A 17,146-nucleotide genomic window follows, 5' to 3' on the forward strand; every position below is an offset into this window, starting at 1 on the left:
GTTTCCATTCACTACAGTTGGATCTGACGGGGATAGGGCCATTTTCCAGCATAAATGCTGGCTTTCAGCTGCATGCCGAGGTTTTTTTCCAGCCAGCATTTATGCCGGATTTCTGCATCTTAGAACTTGCAGGAGTCCTGGTCTTCTTTGGAAGTTCTTGTCACCTTTGCCTCCTTATACAGTGTAGGCGTTTGTGTAACCTAATCAGATGTGAGCCGGCCGGGTGTACGCTGATTGGCGCTGGTCATTTCATTAGTGCGGTGTCTCTTGTATTGGGTTACGTGCAGCTCTGGTGTCACCCATTATTAATGAGCTGCGAGATGCCCCCAGTTACGTGTGGAGCTTTTTTTTCGTGCATCTCCCTCTTTTGGATATACGTTTCTTCAGCTCCTGAAATATTAGGTTGCAGTTTCAGTGTGTGATTGAGTGTAGTCTGCTGATCGCTGCAGATTGGGCTTCTATTCTGTGCCCACTTACCTGTGGCATCGCCTGCCCCCTATGTACCGCTCTGCTGCACACTCTTTGCTGGGTGAAATACAGTTTTGCATTCAATATTTTAATAGGCCCCTGCGTGAGAAATGATGTTCAGGATTTGCATTTTCTGCTGCTTTCACACATTTCAGGTTTAGTATTAACCGCCCTTTGGTATTTCGGATTAAAGGGAGGCTCCGCAACCTGGAGTTTGATTCATTGCTAAACTGAAGTAGCGTAGCTAAGTGACCCACTGGTGCAGAGGAGGGGGGGACCCTGCCTGCTCGGACTTAGTCTCTGGAAGGGGGTTTCATTCATACATACTGTATGTTAGGAATTTCAGACAGTGGGGGGTCAATTTTTAAAGACCACCAGAGGAACCATCTAATTTACAATGAAATGCATAAATTAGACACCTCCTCCGGCAGTCCGTGCGCCTAGATTGAAATCTACTCCAGTCCCTAGTTGGGGTAAATTTCAGCTGTCATTTACGCAGTGGAAGCCACTCCACAGTGGCGAGGGTGACGTAGAAACCACGTGTGCCTAAATTGAGGCGCACGGGCATTCAAAAACGTGCAAAATGTAGGTGTGTGGCTTTTAATTTTATTCCAGTTTTCGGCATAAGCTCATCATAAATAACGCCCGGTGTTTTTTTTTTAATCATGGTATACGGGGCTGCCAAGTGTCAGTCTCTCCTGACGTGTTTGTTTTAGTAAATTCTTCCATTCCCCATGTAATAATTCTGAAGCATGTATTCATATAACTCTGATGGACAATTCCACTGTTTTTCCTATGTGGAATACCAGCAGTCTGCAATAAAGGTCCAGCTGGGTGTTACCAGTTGGAGGAGTGTCCCTGCACAGTGTGACACTATCCAGTTAGTGCTGCCAGTGTAAGGCCTCATGCACACGACAATTTTTTTTCACGGTCCGCAAAAACGGGGTCCGTGATCCGTGACCGTTTTTTCGTCCGTGGGTCTTCCTTGATTTTTGGAGGATCCACGGACATGAAAAAAAAAGTTGTTTTGGCGTCCGCCTGGCCGTGCGGAGCCAAACGGATCCGTCCTGAATTACAATACAAGTCAATGGTGACGGATCCGTTTGACGTTGACACAATATGGTGCAATTGCAAACGGATCCGTCCCCATTGACTTTCAATGTAACGTCAGGAGTCCCTTTACTTTCACACTTGTGTTCATAATGCAGACGGTGGCTCCGTTCAGAGCGGATCCGTCTGCATTATATTGTTAAAACATTTCTAAGTGTGAAAATAGCCTCAGACGGATCCGTCCAGACTTTACATTGAAAGTCAATGGGGGACGGATCCGTTTGAAAATTGAGCCACAGTGTGTCATCTTATTTATTTATTTATTATACACACTTATATTCAAACGGATCCGTCCCCATTGACTTACATTATAAGTCTGGACGGATCCGCTTGCCTCCGCACGGCCAGGCGGACACCCGAACATAACTTGAAGCGTCCCCATCACCATGGGAACGCCTCTACGTTAGAATATACTGTCGGATATGAGCTACATCGTGAAACTCATTTCCGACAGTATATTCTAACACCGAGGCGTTCCCATGGTGATGGGGACGCTTCAGGTTAGAATATACTGAAAAACTGTGTACATGACTGCCCCCTGCTGCCTGGCAGCACCCGATCTCTTACAGGGGGCCGTGATCAGCACAATTAACTCCTCAGGTGCCGCACCTGAAGGGGTTAATTGTACTATCATATCCCCCTGTAAGAGATCAGGGCTGCCAGGCAGCAGGGGGCAGACCCCCCCCCTCCCCAGTTTGAATATCGTTGGTGGCACAGTGTGCGCCCACCATCGCCCCCCCCCCCCCCCTTCCTCCCTCTATAGTTAAAAATCGTTGGTGGCACAGTGTGCGCCCACCATCGGCCCCCCCTCTCTCTATAGTAGTAACAACCATTGGTGGCAGTGTGCGGCCTCCCATTCCCTCCCCCCCCCCCCCCCCCCCCCGTCCCATCATTGGTGGCAGCGGAGTTCCGATCGGAGTCCCAGTTTAATCGCTGGGGCTCCGATCGGTAACCATGGCAACCAGGAAGCTACTGCATCCCTGGTTGCCATGGTTACTTAGCAATAGTACAATTGTAGAAGATTCATACTTACCTGCTTGCTGCTGCGATGTCTGTGACCGGCCGGGAGCTCCACCTACTGGTAAGTGAAAGGTCTGTGCGGCGCATTGCTAAAGAACTGTCACTTACCAGTAGGAGGAGCTCCCGGCCGGTCACAGACACCGCAGCAGCAAGCAGGTAAGTATGAATCTTCTACTGTTGTACTATTGCTAAGTAACCATGGCAACCAGGGCTGCAGTAGCTTCCTGGTTGCCATGGTTACCGATCGGAGCCCCAGCGATTAAACTGGGACTCCGATCGGAAATCCGCTGCCACCAATGATGATGGGGGGGGGGGGGGGGGGATGGGAGGCCGCACACTGCCACCAATGGTTGTTACTACTATAGAGAGAGGGGGGGCCCGAAGGTGGGCGCACACTGTGCCACCAACGATTTATTACAATAGAGGGAGGGAAGGGGGGGGGGGGGGCTGGCTATGGTGGGCGCACACTGTGCCACCAACGATTTATTACAATAGAGGGAGGGAAGGGGGGGCGATGGTGGGCGCACACTGTGCCACCAACGATTTATTACAATAGAGGGAGGGAAGGGGGGGGGCGATGGTGGGCGCACACTGTGCCACCAACGATATTCAAACAGGGGAGGGGGGGGGGTCTGCCCCCTGCTGCCTGGCAGCCCTGATCTCTTACAGGGGAATATGATAGCACAATTAACCCCTTTAGGTGCCGCACCTGAAGGGGTTAATTGTGCTATCATATTCCCCTGTAAGAGATCGGGTGGTGCCAGGCAGCAGGGGGCAGTCTTGTACAAAGTTTGCAGTGTATTCTAACTAGAAGCGTCCCCATCACCATGGGAACGCTTCTGTGTTAGAATATACTGTCGGAAATGAGTTTTCACGAAGTGAAAACTTAGATCAGAAAAAGCTTTTATGCAGACGGATCTTCGGATCCGTCTGTATGAAAGCAACCTACGGCCACGGATCACGGACACGGATGCCAATCTTGTGTGCATCCGTGTTCTTTCACGGACCCATTGACTTGAATGGGTCCGTGAACCGTTGTCCGTCAAAAAAATAGGACAGGTCATATTTTTTTGACGGACAGGATACACAGATCACGGTCTCGGCTGCAAAACGGTGCATTTTCCGATTTTTCCACGGACCCATTGAAAGTCAATGGGTCCGCGAAAAAAAACGGAAAACGGCACAACGGCCACGGATGCACACAACGGTCGTGTGCATGAGGCCTAAGGCTGTGCAGGGGCACCCCCCTCACACCTGGTTGCTTACCATAGTAACATGTTTGTGGTACAGCAGTGATTGGCATCATTCTACTTAGTGCTGGGTGATTATGATCAGAATTGTGATTAATTGAACATTTTACCTTGATTACAATTTTGATGAATAATTTTTTTATTTTTTTGTGCCTTCATAGTTTATGGTCAGCAGTTGTGGGGGTGGGCATTTTGCGAGATGGTCGCGGAATCAAGCGAATTGGGTCAGGGGATGGCCGTGGTCGGAGCAGAAGGGGGCAGGCGGCTGTGCTTGGAGCGAATGGGGGAAGCCTGACGGAAACATCTAAAGGGTAGAGGAGACTCGGAGTAGAGCAGCTTCATCTGCAACCAGAATAATGGAAATGATCGACATGGGAAAGATTGTCGATGAATCGGGCTGCATTTTGGTTCTGTTTCGTTATCGATTAGACGCCCGGCCCTAGCTCTACCTCTGGGCTATGCACTCGGCTGGATTATTTGCACAGTATATTTACTTTGCAGAGACATAAAAGCGGTCATTGTGTGCTGCGGATACCTGTTGTGTTACATATAGTATAGTTCACAGCCCTGCACTGAGATACAATGTGGTTTTGTGTGATAGTCAGCAGATAACACTTGTGATTCTCCAATACTAAAGGATGTGGTCAGGAGCGTCCGCCTGGAGCTGTCGGCTCGGGTGTAGCAGCCATGCAGTGAGAGGACGGCACATTTGTACTTGTACAGATCCACAAGCTGCTGCCTTTACCCTTAGGCTGTATTAGTCAGCCCGATTCTGCCAGCAATTGTCAGGAAGGAAGTGTTCCTTACTGGCAACCGCCTGCTCACTAGTGGAGGAGACCGCTGCTATTGCATGCAGTGATCTCCTCCACAGCATGGGGAGGAGTGATCGGTATACATCGCTCGTCCACATGCTGTATAGTGGTTTGCCGGCGGTTTTTAAACCACTTGCTCATTCATCAGGTAATCAGCGGCAGTATTACACTGCTAGATCATCGCTAACGAGCATTCATACGAACGCGTTAGCAATGATTGGCCCAACAATTGTCTGGTGTAATGGCCTTTACGTGACAGGGACCTAATGTTTCATGGCTTGCGTGGTGCGGGCATGTAGTCACACCGCCGTCTGCAAGGCCGGGCTGTACAGGACTTGTTATTCTTGTCTGTAGCCAAAGGCCGACCATGCTTGCTGCTCCATTCATCTCTATGGGAGTTGTGGAAATAGCCAAGCGCTGTCCTCTGCTGTCTCCAGAACTCCCTTAGGCCTCTTTCACAGTGGCGTTAGGATTGTCCAGCACGCTGGATGCGTGCTAACGCTTGCACATGTGTGCTGCCGGATGTCTGGCCTGGCCCCATTCACTATAATTGGGACCTCTGGGAGATGCGGCCTCCCATTATAGTGAATGGGGCCAGGCCGGATTTCCGTCAGCACGCGTGTGAGCGCATTAGTACGGTTCTGGCAGGGGAACAGCCTCCTAGACAAGTCTAACGCCAATGTGAAAGAAGCCTTAGAGGCGAATGGTGCTTTCCTCAAGATTGCAGGTGAGTCAGAGCTGGATTGCTGCGCTGAGTAGGTACAGTCATGGCTGAGTCTGGGCAGGTAAGTGTTCTCACCTCTGACACATTGTGGTAGCAAATCATCAGCCGAGGAGACAGGTTTGTTGCTGAAGTATTGTGTGACTGGAAACAATGCAGCAATCCATCAGCTGTGACAAATATTAAAGGGGTTTTCTCACTTTAGCAAATGACATTCATCATGCAACGCACTCCCACAGTCCCAGCCACGAGAGAAGCAGGCACTTTTTCTTGTGGTGTGTGAACACGACCACCTCTGCTGGATTGCAGGGTGGTCGTAACCTCTGGACTGAAAAATCAATCACAACAGCAAAGTAGACAATATGGCCAATCGCAATACATTAGTAAGTGCCTTGTGGTAACTTCCTCTACATTATAAATGCCACTTGCTGTAAGACATCTGCAGGCTGCTCCGGTCAGGAACAGCCTGCTGGATCCATTGCTGCCGGAATTCCATCTGGCCCCATTCACTATATTGGGGACCAGCGGAGATTCGCCTGTAACCTAGCAAATATGTAGAGAAGAGGCCGGACAAGTACAGCTGGATGCAGTGGCATTTGTCCGTCCGCTTCTCGGCACATTTGCCGGGTTGTTGACGAATCTCTACCGATCCCAGGGCAGACAGAATTTCGGCAGTGATTGGTCCAGCAGGCTGTTCCAGACCAGAACCACCTGCCGGATCTGCTTAACGTGGATGTGAAAAAGGCTTAAAGGATAACTGTCGTGTATGTGTATCCAATTACCCCTTAATTCCACAGTTTTGTTCCCTGTACTGCCTACTTTTACCTGTGCTTAAAATAGGGTTTCTAGGCAAGGTCCGTCTATGTGTTGAAGGACGCAGCGTGCAGGGTCAGATTACAGACAGCCAGGGACTGTAGGTAAATGATTAGAGCCAGGTCCTCCCCAGCAGCTGGTAACAGTGCCTGGGCTGTGTGCACTTCTCCCTGTCCCTGCGCTTGGCAGACGCTTCCTCACTCAGCAGAGCAGGAGAATGCAGAGTTGGAGCGGCGCAGACCAGGGAAGGGAGGTCTGCCATCTGCTCAGTGTATAAATGAAAGCAACATGTGGTACAGGAGATTAACCCTTTAGTTGAGGGGCTATTGTTACTGGCTAGTGAGGGCAGGCGGGATTAGCCTCAGGGCGAGGGCAGTGGCGGCCATCTTGACTGAATAGTGAAATTGCAGTTTTATGCAGACTGGTTGCTAAGGGCTGAATCTTATTAATTATGGGGTAAGTCAGTCTAATAGTAACTGATTCTGGAATATCATGTTATTAGTAACTACATATATGAAAATTGAAATTGGGGTCTAAGTGTGACAGTTATCCTTTAAGTCTGAGTTTCCATCCTCTTGTCAAGGATGTTCCCATTCACTAACAGCAATCAGAGCACTTGAAAATGGTGAGATTGGAAGATGGTTGCTATATGCATCTACTCCATTTTTTTTTTTCTTTGCTCTACATTTTAGAAGATCTCCGCCAGTTGCCTCAAAACTCTGTTCACACTTAGGTTGGCGGTTACCGTTTATAAAGAGAAACCCAACGCTTGCCCAGATCGTTCGTATGACAGATTCCACCAGCTGACCGCAGTGACTTATAATGGGGTCTGTGGGGGTCCATTGTGTTCTGTTTATACCCGTGATGGAGGCTCAGAAGAGAGATTGCAGCTTACATGTGAACGGAACCTAAATTGTATAGTGATTAGATACAGGATAGCCATCTGATCAGATCCGAATCTCTCTTCCTTCTGGGATTTGCTCCCCACCTATCCCTTGGTTGAACTTGAAGGACTTATGTCTTTTTTTCAACCGTATTAACTATGTAACCATCTGGTCATGGTGATCCCTAGAATGGGGGGCTCGTTCCTCCTTCTTGGGCTCCTTTCACATCACCATTTCTCCTTTCCGTTCCCCGGCTCCGTTGAGGAGCAGGAGAACGGAAAGGGCGGATTCTGCAGATAACTGAGCGTAACGGAGCCTAAAGACCCCATAGACTATAATGGGGTCCGTTCGGTGTCCGCTCAGAAAATGATTTTTGAGCGGAGACGAAAGTCCTGCATGCAGAATCCGTCCCTTGCGTTCTGCTCCTCAACGGAGCCGGAGAACGGAAAGGAGAAACGGTGATGTGAAACGAGCCTTAATGGAGCGGCAGGACGAGCATTGTCTGTGGGACTGCTGGCGATTGCCTTTCAAGCCTTCCCTGTCCTCATCCTAATGAGCGTCGGAGGCAGTGATCTCTGTGAGGCCGCTCTGACATCCATTAGTCTTATTCTCTATCACGTTGCGTTTTGACCTTCCTTATGTTGCTCCTTCCATTATCTGGCATATAGTGCCCGTCCTGCCGCACTGTCAAGTGTGACATCAAACGGCTTCAGTAGGGCTGCAGAGACCATTCAGGTATGTGCACAAGGCACCTTCTAGAATCTGCTCACAGCACATTGTGGCTTTGCTATAAACATGTGTTATAAAGAACACCATAAAAATCCTAACCATACAGCCTATAGCTTGTCAGGGCAGAGCTTCAGATGGATTTGTTTAAAACCAGGAACCCAGTGCTGCAAACAGCCTGCATAGGAACTCGTGCACATGACCATATCCGTTTCGCGGTCCGCAAAACACACATCACGGCCGTGTGCATGCCACCTTTTTTTTTTTTTTTTTTTTTTTTTTTTTTTTTTTTTCAGGCTCCTTTAGAAATGTCCTATCCTTTTCTACAAAATGGACAAGAATAGGGTTTATAATAGGAGACTCCATCACAATGAAATATCAAGATCTCAGACGTTTATTGTAGATGCGGCTGTACAATTCCTGTGACGTTTTCGGCCGATGTGGCCTTTATCAAACTACTGCAGAAATAAAATACATATACCGTAAGTAGATATTTACCTGGTGCCACTAGAAGAAATCTGGAAAATGGTGGAAGATGTGTTTGGTAGGAGGTATGTGCCACGTGGGTACCGTGTGGTGTGCTTTTTATAGTGCGTACCAGCTGACGAGGAGAGGAACGCAAGCGCAGTGCTGGTGATGCATCCCAAGCCTTTGTTTTGAGATGGAAGATGGAACGCGTTTATGTTGGCTGTTACGGTTGCACCAATAATCAAAATTAAACACATGTATAGTGGTGGTAAACGGAGGACAATTGATGTAATAAGTATATTTGAATCCTATTTTGATGTCTAAAAAAGGAAGATGGATTAGCGCATGCGCAGAGGACCAAAAGTTCCATCTCTGGAAGCGTACTAATGGCTAGCGCTACGGAGTGTGTATGATGATGAATACACCAATTATTTATTATGCACTACAATTAATCTATTATACCATATACATTCCCTCAATATTATCTCGTTTTCATCAGCCGCATCTACAATAAACGTCTGAGATCTTGATATTTCGTTGTGCTGTAGTCTTCTATAAGATTTGTCTGACTCGGTGGGAACCCGACTCCAAGCAATAGCGGAGTGCCACACAGTCTTTATAGCAAGAATAGGATATATTATCTTCTTCGCGGGAAGGTGGAGAGAACATACGGATGTGGACAGCTCACCCTGTGCTGTCCATCAGTGATGGCTAGTTCGCAGTGTTCTCCAGCGAACACATGCGGGCTGCCATCTTGCCTCAAGTCCGGTGGTGCACAGGTAAGCCTGTGCTGCGAGCCGGTCTGAAATCAAATGCGGTCACCGGGAGCAGGCAGTTCTGAGAACAGCTGCCGGGGGCCTTCATCGGGCTGTTCTCGGAACTGCCTGCTCCCGCTGACCGCATTTGTTTCAGACCGGCTCCCAACAAAGGTAAGGGCTTTCCTGTGTATCGCCGGACTTGTTAGTCAAGATGGCAGACCATATGTGTTCGCTGGCGAACACTGCGAACTGGCCATCACTGCTGTCCATATCTTTTTCAGCACCGTTGAAATGGATGGGTCTACATAGGATCAGCAAAAAATGCGGATAGGATGCGGCCCGAACATACTGTTGTGTGCATGAGGTCTAAGAGAACCCATTAAATCTGAAGCTCTTCTAAAAGACTCTTGTAGTGCAGGTGGGTGAGTAGGCCTGTCTGGTTTGATGTGTAGCGTCAGTGACGGCTCTGCTATACAGACCTTCAAGCAGTAGACACATATGGACATCTACTGAACAGAATGGCGGTGAGTCACCGGCAGCTGGAAATATTCTACCGCCAGAAATCCAGGAGGCTCCTGTCACTTATGTGCTCGTCTGATGAGAAGACTATTGTGCCTGAACGGTTGGTCTCTGGAAGGCAGACATATAATGGAAATACTGCTCAAGATGTCTTCTAGGTAACAGGCAGGATCATGAAGTTACATACAGGGTATTCAAACAGGCCTAGAAAACCATAATAATAGGCACATCCAGAGTATAAAATCAATCAAGTAATTTTATTAGACAACATTAACATACAGACACCTTAAAAATGGTATACAATAAGTCATGTGCCGGGGTAAAAGTCTATATGTGTCAATGCCCTATAAATATCCATGTAATTGATGCTTAATCATAACAGAATTGATCAAATACAATCACATATATAGATATGAAACGGACAGCACTTCCAATAGAAAATCGTGATTTAATCGACCCAAGTGGGACAGTGAGGCAACGTTTCGGCTCGGACGCGGAGCCTTTCTTGGGTCGATTAAATCACGATTTTCTATTGGAAGTGCTGTCCATTTTCTTCTACATTTTTTGGGTAAGAAGTTATACCCTGGGATATAGCACCCGTCATACAAGTTGTGAATTGGTGCTGATATATTGATGTGCTTATGGCATCCAAGACTCGGGACCGCGCTTGCGCAAGATGGCCGCAAACCGGAAATGGCAGAGTGTGGGACCACAAACAGGAAATGCGTATTTCCTTTTATTTGGAACGCAAATGCGTTTTATTTCGGAAGTTTAGAAAGCGTAGAAGGAGACATAAATAAGGCGTGCTGTTTATAAGACAAACAAATATACACCTTAGGCCACAATTAGAGATGAGCGAATCGACTTCGGATGAAACGCATACCCTTAGACTTATTTGTAGTTTTTTACCCTTAGAATTTTAACATTGGATAGAGCAGGATGATGAAAAAGGAAGACATTGTAGATTTTTTAAATCTTTTTATCTTGCCTATTAACCTTCCCCATGCCAGGTGCCAGCCTGTAGACATCTGAGCCACTCACAAGCTCTGCAGATTATTGTTCTGTATAGTAGGTGTTCTGTTAGGTGGGGGCCCCTTACACAGGGCTCTGTGTTCTCTGGATCCACGTGACGCAGGATTTGTGCAGTGTCATCTGGCGTTCTTAGCGGAGATCTCATCTAAAAGAGGTTAGCCGGCAGCTGCACCCTAGTGAAGAGAGCAGGCCAGGAACCCTGGAGACCCCGGATCCCCCCTCCATTCCTGTCCCAGGAGATGGCGATGCTATCATCAGCAGGACCGTGCTGCATACGGTATGTAAAACGTATGACATCTGTGCTTTCTCTTGGCTGTAAGAGAGTCTTGTAATCTCTAAGCAAGAATACAGCAGGGGGGAGGGGTGTGTAGATATATGCATACATGGACTACTAGGATCATTTCTGATGGCAGTACTGCTGTATTACTATTCTATATAAATGATGTGCGGCTGCTGTTACTGCAGAGCAGATGCGGCATTGTGCTGTCAGGGGGCTGATAACTTTCTGCGTTGTATTATAATCGCTGGTCAGTTCTGGGGCCAATCGAGCTGTCGAAAGACGACCAGAAAAGTCATCCGTCAAGTTCAGTGTGATTGGACTGGTGGCCTTATTGCTAAAGGACAGACGGCGCTTATACTGTAGGAGCTGCTGCATTGGGGCTTGTTATGACGGGCAGGGGGATAGATCAGTCCAGTGACTGTGGGCAGATTGTTCATCCTTGCGCCTCTATATTGTCGTCTTAAAGCGAGAGTCTCATTGTCTGCAGGGCAGTAGGTACTAGGTATTAAGGCTTATTGCACGCAGACGTGTGCGCTCAGTGGCTGTATTCCGGACCGCATTTGCAGATCCGCAATACATGGGCACCGTTCCGTGTGCATTCTGCATCACGAACGCGGACCCATTCACTTCAATGGGTCCGCAATTCCAAAGATGCGGAAGGGAACCCTATGGATGTGCTACGGAGAGCTTCCCTGGGGTTTCCTCCCGTACTTCCGATCCGCAAAAAGATAGAACATGTCCTATCTTTTTGTGGAACTGCCGTATCACGGACCCATTAAAGCTGTCCCACGGTGGGTGTTCGTGCATTATGGCCCGCAGCACGGCCACGGGGGGGCCGTTTGTGTGCAAGAGGCTTTACACGTGGGGCGGAATTTCCAAATTTGCTTCTAAACCCACATGTTACATGCGGAATTGTTAAATGTGATGTCCTGTTACCACGTATCCCCTATTCACAGGTTAGGGGATAGGTGTCTGATCAGTCGGGTCTGGCTTTCAGGGCCCCTGCTGATCACTAGAACGGGGCCCATGTTCCCCTTGCGTGTCCGATGCTATTTAACTCTATGGGACTGACGGATACTTCAGTAAAAGCACTTTCTCCAGCAGCCCCATAGCGTTCAATGGAACGGCAGCGTGCATACGGGTCAACCGCTCCATTGTAACGAGGAACGCGGCCCCAGCAGTCAGGCTCTAATCTCCTATCCTGTGCACTGGGGTCAACTTGTTGTCATGGTTCATCCCTGGGAAGGATGGTTTTCCGGTGTGTATATTGGCATGCTATAGATTTAACGTTCCGTGCCGCGCATCCACTTCTGCTGTAGTTTTTGTATGAGATTTTGCAGAACCCCTTCCACTGTTCTGGTAGCTAACGCACTGCTGACTGGGAAAAGGGCGTCCGGGCAAAGATCTTTAGATGTTTCAAAAATGTAAAAAATAAATAAATAAAAAATCGTGTTTAGCAGGAAGTGTGACAAAGCTTGAATATGTCATAGGTAGAGATTTTTGACAGATTACGTAAAAATGATAGCAAATCAGTAAAGCTCACATCAGTGTTGGAGATGCTATGTACTGGGCTTCCATTGCAGACTCCATTATGATTGATGTGAATAATAGCGCCACATACATGTTCTTCCTTCAGAGCAGAGGACGACCCTGGTATAAGTCAGTGTGGTCATGTGAAGGAGCCGGCTGAGCATTGTGGTTTCTGTTCATAAGGGTTAACACTGCCTAAGGGTCCATTCACACTTCCGCAAAAGCGGTCCGGATCATTCCGGAACGGATCCGGACCCATTCATTTTCATTGGGGCCGCAAAAGATGCGGACAGCACACAGTGTGCTATCCTCATCTGCACTTCCATTCTGCAAATAAATAGAACGTGTCCTATTCTTGTCCGCAGACACAGACAAGAAAGGCCATTTCTATTTAAAGTGCCGGCCATGTGCGATCCACAAAACAGTTGCGGACGTGTGAATGGACCCTAAAACTTCGCAAATTGTAAAACAGTTCTGTAGCATCTTACCTTGGAATTCTGCTTCATGCCATTCCTCAGTTACTCCTCCTGGAAAACTATGTATAATGACATGCTGTCAGTAGCATGTGCCTCTATATGGTCTGACACGCTATTCAATATTGGATTTGAATAGTAGTTAAAAGCCCTTTAAAAGTTCAGGTCCTGACACTTCAGCTGCCATGATGATCTGCTCTGCTCAGCTGGTGGGGGGGTGGTGCCGTCATCTCCCAGGCGTTGTGCTTCTGCTGGCAGTGCCGAGGCAGCAGACAGACCAGTATGTCTTATGGCACCTGCGGAGTGCCAGCATACAGGATAATGGGGGGACAGATGTCTCAGTTGTCTTCAGAAGGGGACGGTGAAGAGACCCCTAGATTTTTGGAACAGGAGACGTTGGTAAGTTGACCAAAGCAGGGTATTTGTGCAAGTGACAGCCGTCTGTGGTGCTACGCGGATGTTTGTCATTATGTCTTGTATTATTATTATATGTAGTATATAAAAATCCGACATTGCAGGAATATAATCTGTCCTGTCATGCAGGAGATCTTGGCTTTAGGTGGTCGCTTGCTTTCTGCTCAGGTTTTTACTTGCGCCAGGCTTCTTAGTCGTTGACAGCAGGCAGCATTTTCCATAGCGTTTTCATATTAGTCCGTATGTCCGCTGGTTGTCAGATGCCAGGCTCAGCACTTCATCTAACCCTGCACGGAAACTTGTGTCGCCATCCAGGTGAGACATGAGAAGGCCACTGCACTTATGTGGAAAATGGCACCTTGCCAGCGACTCCTCTGTGCTGGCTGTAAGGTTAGACAATGGAGTCTGTAGTTTGTTTGCTAAATTTACAAGAAATGTTAGGACCCTGTAGGTCCAGGTCCTCCCAGCCCCACATAGGGGTGATTGCTGGCCTTTGTAAGTGGTGGCGCTGCCTCCTTCCTGTAGCTGTGTCCACCCCCCACTACTGCCTTTTCCTATGTCGCACAGTGCGCCCTCTGTTGGCAGGAAGCCATGTACGAGCTGCCTGTCCATCCGCTGTGCTCAGCCTCCTGGATGAGTGTCTGACAACACTTTTTCACCTTTTGAACACAAATCTAGTCTTAAAGGGTATCGCTAGAATGTGCCCTCACTTAATGACTGATCCCGAGGATGAAGGTACTTCAGTGATGATCTAGTGCTGTGTCCCTTGCTACCTTTTTCCTGCAGTCCAATTCTGCCAACCCAGCGTACAAGGAATTGCAGTGCAGCTCCATTCAAGAGCAAGTGACCGTCTGGTTCAAGAAAAAAAAAAAAATTGCGTTAACTGGGGAACAAACAGAACACTTACCTGGTGACCTCCTTTTCATCTTTATTGTTCATGTGAGCATTGCTGGCCAATCCAAGGGCAGCAAGAAGTGCCTGGGCCCACCAAATGCACAATACACATCAGGCGGTCAGTGCGGCCATCTTGGATGTCAGAAGAGGGGCCCAGGAACTGGCAGATCTGCACCTAAAAGGATGAAAAGGAGGTCACCAGGAAAGTGTTTTGTTCCCCAGTTAATGGGAATTTATTTTCTTGAACTGGAAGGGGACTTTAATGGGGTGATCAGTTGGGTCGGTCTAGCATGTGGCTGTGCAAGGAAAACGTAGGAGGGGCACAGCGTTAAATCTGCCGCCCTTTGTCTTATCAGATGGGGATTCCTCATTAAACTACACTAGTTGCCTTCAAACCTGACTAGGGGTTTATTCACACATTGCAGTGATGTCTCGATGAATGAGCCCTTACAGCCCATTCACACAGCAGTTTTTACAGCGTATTTTTGGCGCGCACAGCTGTGCTGACACTCTGCTAAAAACCCAACAGCCACGTCCTTTCTGCCTCCCATACGTATCAATGGGAAGCAGTGCTGAGATTTGCAGAGTGGCGGCACCACACACAGACATGTCCCTTCTCGTCATGGCCATGACTATAAGCCGCTGCTCCACGATCCTCAACGCTGCCTCCCATTGAGATGTATGGGAGATGGAAAGGACGCGGCTGCTGGCAGGTTTACAGCACCGTTCCGGCGCTGCTTTCCGCCACATGAATGGGCCCTACTCTTTTCATGCCACGCATGGCCAGATCCTGCCAGGAATTTGGTGGTGTGTAGGATAGGGTATGGAATCCCGGATCAGAAGTCTTTGCTGTAACGTATAGAGTCTGTGGGCTGCGTTTTCTGCTTTCTGAGCCATATACGCAGGTCTGCAGGGTGTGGTGCTCGTTCAGCCTATATCGCGTGGATTATTAGGTGTCTGTTTCTGTACAACTGTCTGCCAGGATAAGGATTTGTTCTCGCCTTCGCTTTCTCCTGTTCTACTGCTTACGTCTGCGCTAGTGTTCGCTTAGGAGTCCCTGTTCTGACTCCATATATAGCTATATCCAAATATGGAGTCAGTGCTAAATCTAATTTCTGAAAAGTTTCTGCTGGGATTTGGACTCTCAACATTGTTTTTAGCCATAATATATTTACATAATTATATATTTAGAATATATAACATTATAATATATGCAAATATAGTATGGCTAAAAACATCAGTAGTAGTTTCCCCATATATTATGCATTCATATATATCAGAAGTATATATTCATTAATTTTTAATTTATTTTTAGTAATTACACTTATTTTGTGCCATACATTTTTACAATTATAAAAAAAAAAACATATAAAATATTTTCAATTTAATCTCTCTTTCTGAAATGTTTCTGCCAGGATTCGAACTCCCAACCTTGTACATTAGAGGCAACCTTATCCACTGAGCTATAAAGCTCAATGCTAAAGTGTCATAAAAACTTCATAGTAGTTTTTGATGTAGTGAGTATTCCTATTCAGCAGGAGACTTATTTTATATTTCTGTGCCCGTTAAAGCTACTTCCACACCTATAATGCAAACGCGTGTATCCGTTCAGAACGGATCCGTTTGCATTACCATGAAAAAAAAAAAGGAAAAAAAAGTTAATCATAATGCAAACGGATCAGTATTGCTTCAAATGTACAAGGGGTTGGGAGTTCAAATCCCAGCAGAAACTTTTCAGAAATAGATGCTAAATTACACTTAAATACACTGACTCGAGCACACACTATGTGATGCTCGAGCCGAACTAGTCTGCACATCTTAAAATGCATCCCGTTTTTCAAGAGTCGAGAACGATCCCCCTAAAGTAATCGTTACCGCAGCTGATACCGTATTATATAAAATCAAAATGAATGTATGCTGGATTTTTTTTCTGTCTAAAGTAATGGCTCTGAGATAGAAATGGCTAAAACGGATTCCAAATGTGCATAACAGATGCTTGAAATACAGGATCCGTAGAACTGAAAACTAAATGATGTGAACTCCGCCTAGTAGGTACTTTGTATAAGGTGCTAATTCACTAAAGACCTTTCATGGCTGAGATGGGAATAATCCTTGTTATCGGCAGTCAAACTGTGTGGCCGCAGCCTCCATTGCTGTTTATGTAGGTCCTGCCACCCCTGCCTACTGGTTTGGCTCCATTCACGCATCCGCAATTTCGTTCCGCATTTTGCGGAACAGAATTGCAGACCCATTCACTTCTATGGGCCGCACGATGTGCGGCGCCGATCTGGAAATGTCCGTTCCTGAAAAAAAAATAGAACATACCCTAGTCTTGTCCACAATTGCGGACAAGAATAGGCATATTCTATTAGTGCCGGCGATGTGCAGTCCGCAAAATGCGGAACACACATTGCCGGTGTCCGTGTTTTGCGGGTGTGTGAATGGACCCTTTTGCGGGTTATTCCAGTCTGTCATGTAAGGCTGTGATAGGATTAACCCTTTAACCCGGCATAGGCTGATAGTTCAGCTCTTCTCATAGCTGCACTGTATTGATTGTTTCATGTTTCCTGCAGGATCCTTCAGTCACACAGGTGACCAGAAATGTGCCCCCTGGGTTAGAGGAGTACAATCCCTTCTCCGATTCCAAAACGGTAAGTGTGTCCTCGTGTCATTTGGGCGTAAACAGGGTTGTCCACTCTAGAAAGTGTAGTTTTATTTATAAAACCAGTGTAGAGAACAGTTATAAATCCCCACCCTGGAGCACCTGTTCTGCCCCAAATTACACAGACCGCTCCTTGATTTGTAAGGGTAGTGTCATGCCTAATTTCCCCTGTGATGGCGCTATAGTGAACTTCAAGACTTGCTGCTAGATTCCCCCACAAATAACTACTAATGTCTGGGGCCCTCAGCCGGTGAACACTCTTTTTGATAAGCTTATTGTCAGGGGATTTCCCAAGTGGACTATCCCTTTAAG

General features: G+C 47.3%; 1 protein-coding gene across 3 annotated transcripts in view; it reads left to right on the forward strand.

Moving 5' to 3' along the window:
* The window catches only part of SCAMP1 (secretory carrier membrane protein 1), an 85,216-nt gene that overhangs the window by 45,234 nt on the left and 22,836 nt on the right, over positions 1-17,146 (forward strand). For 2 of the 3 annotated variants that reach the window (XM_044276108.1, XM_044276106.1), the window contains one exon: positions 16,746-16,823. Coding sequence is in view for 1 of the 3 variants with exons in the window: in XM_044276106.1 (XP_044132041.1) it covers positions 16,746-16,823 (78 nt within the window). In the remaining 2 variants the exon portion in view is untranslated. Of the gene's footprint in view, positions 1-10,670; positions 10,859-16,745; positions 16,824-17,146 lie in introns of those variants that run through there. The other variant, XM_044276107.1, reaches the window with a different exon arrangement.

The sequence above is a fragment of the Bufo gargarizans genome, chromosome 1, assembly GCF_014858855.1.
Source record: "Bufo gargarizans isolate SCDJY-AF-19 chromosome 1, ASM1485885v1, whole genome shotgun sequence".
Taxonomy (NCBI): domain Eukaryota; kingdom Metazoa; phylum Chordata; class Amphibia; order Anura; family Bufonidae; genus Bufo; species Bufo gargarizans.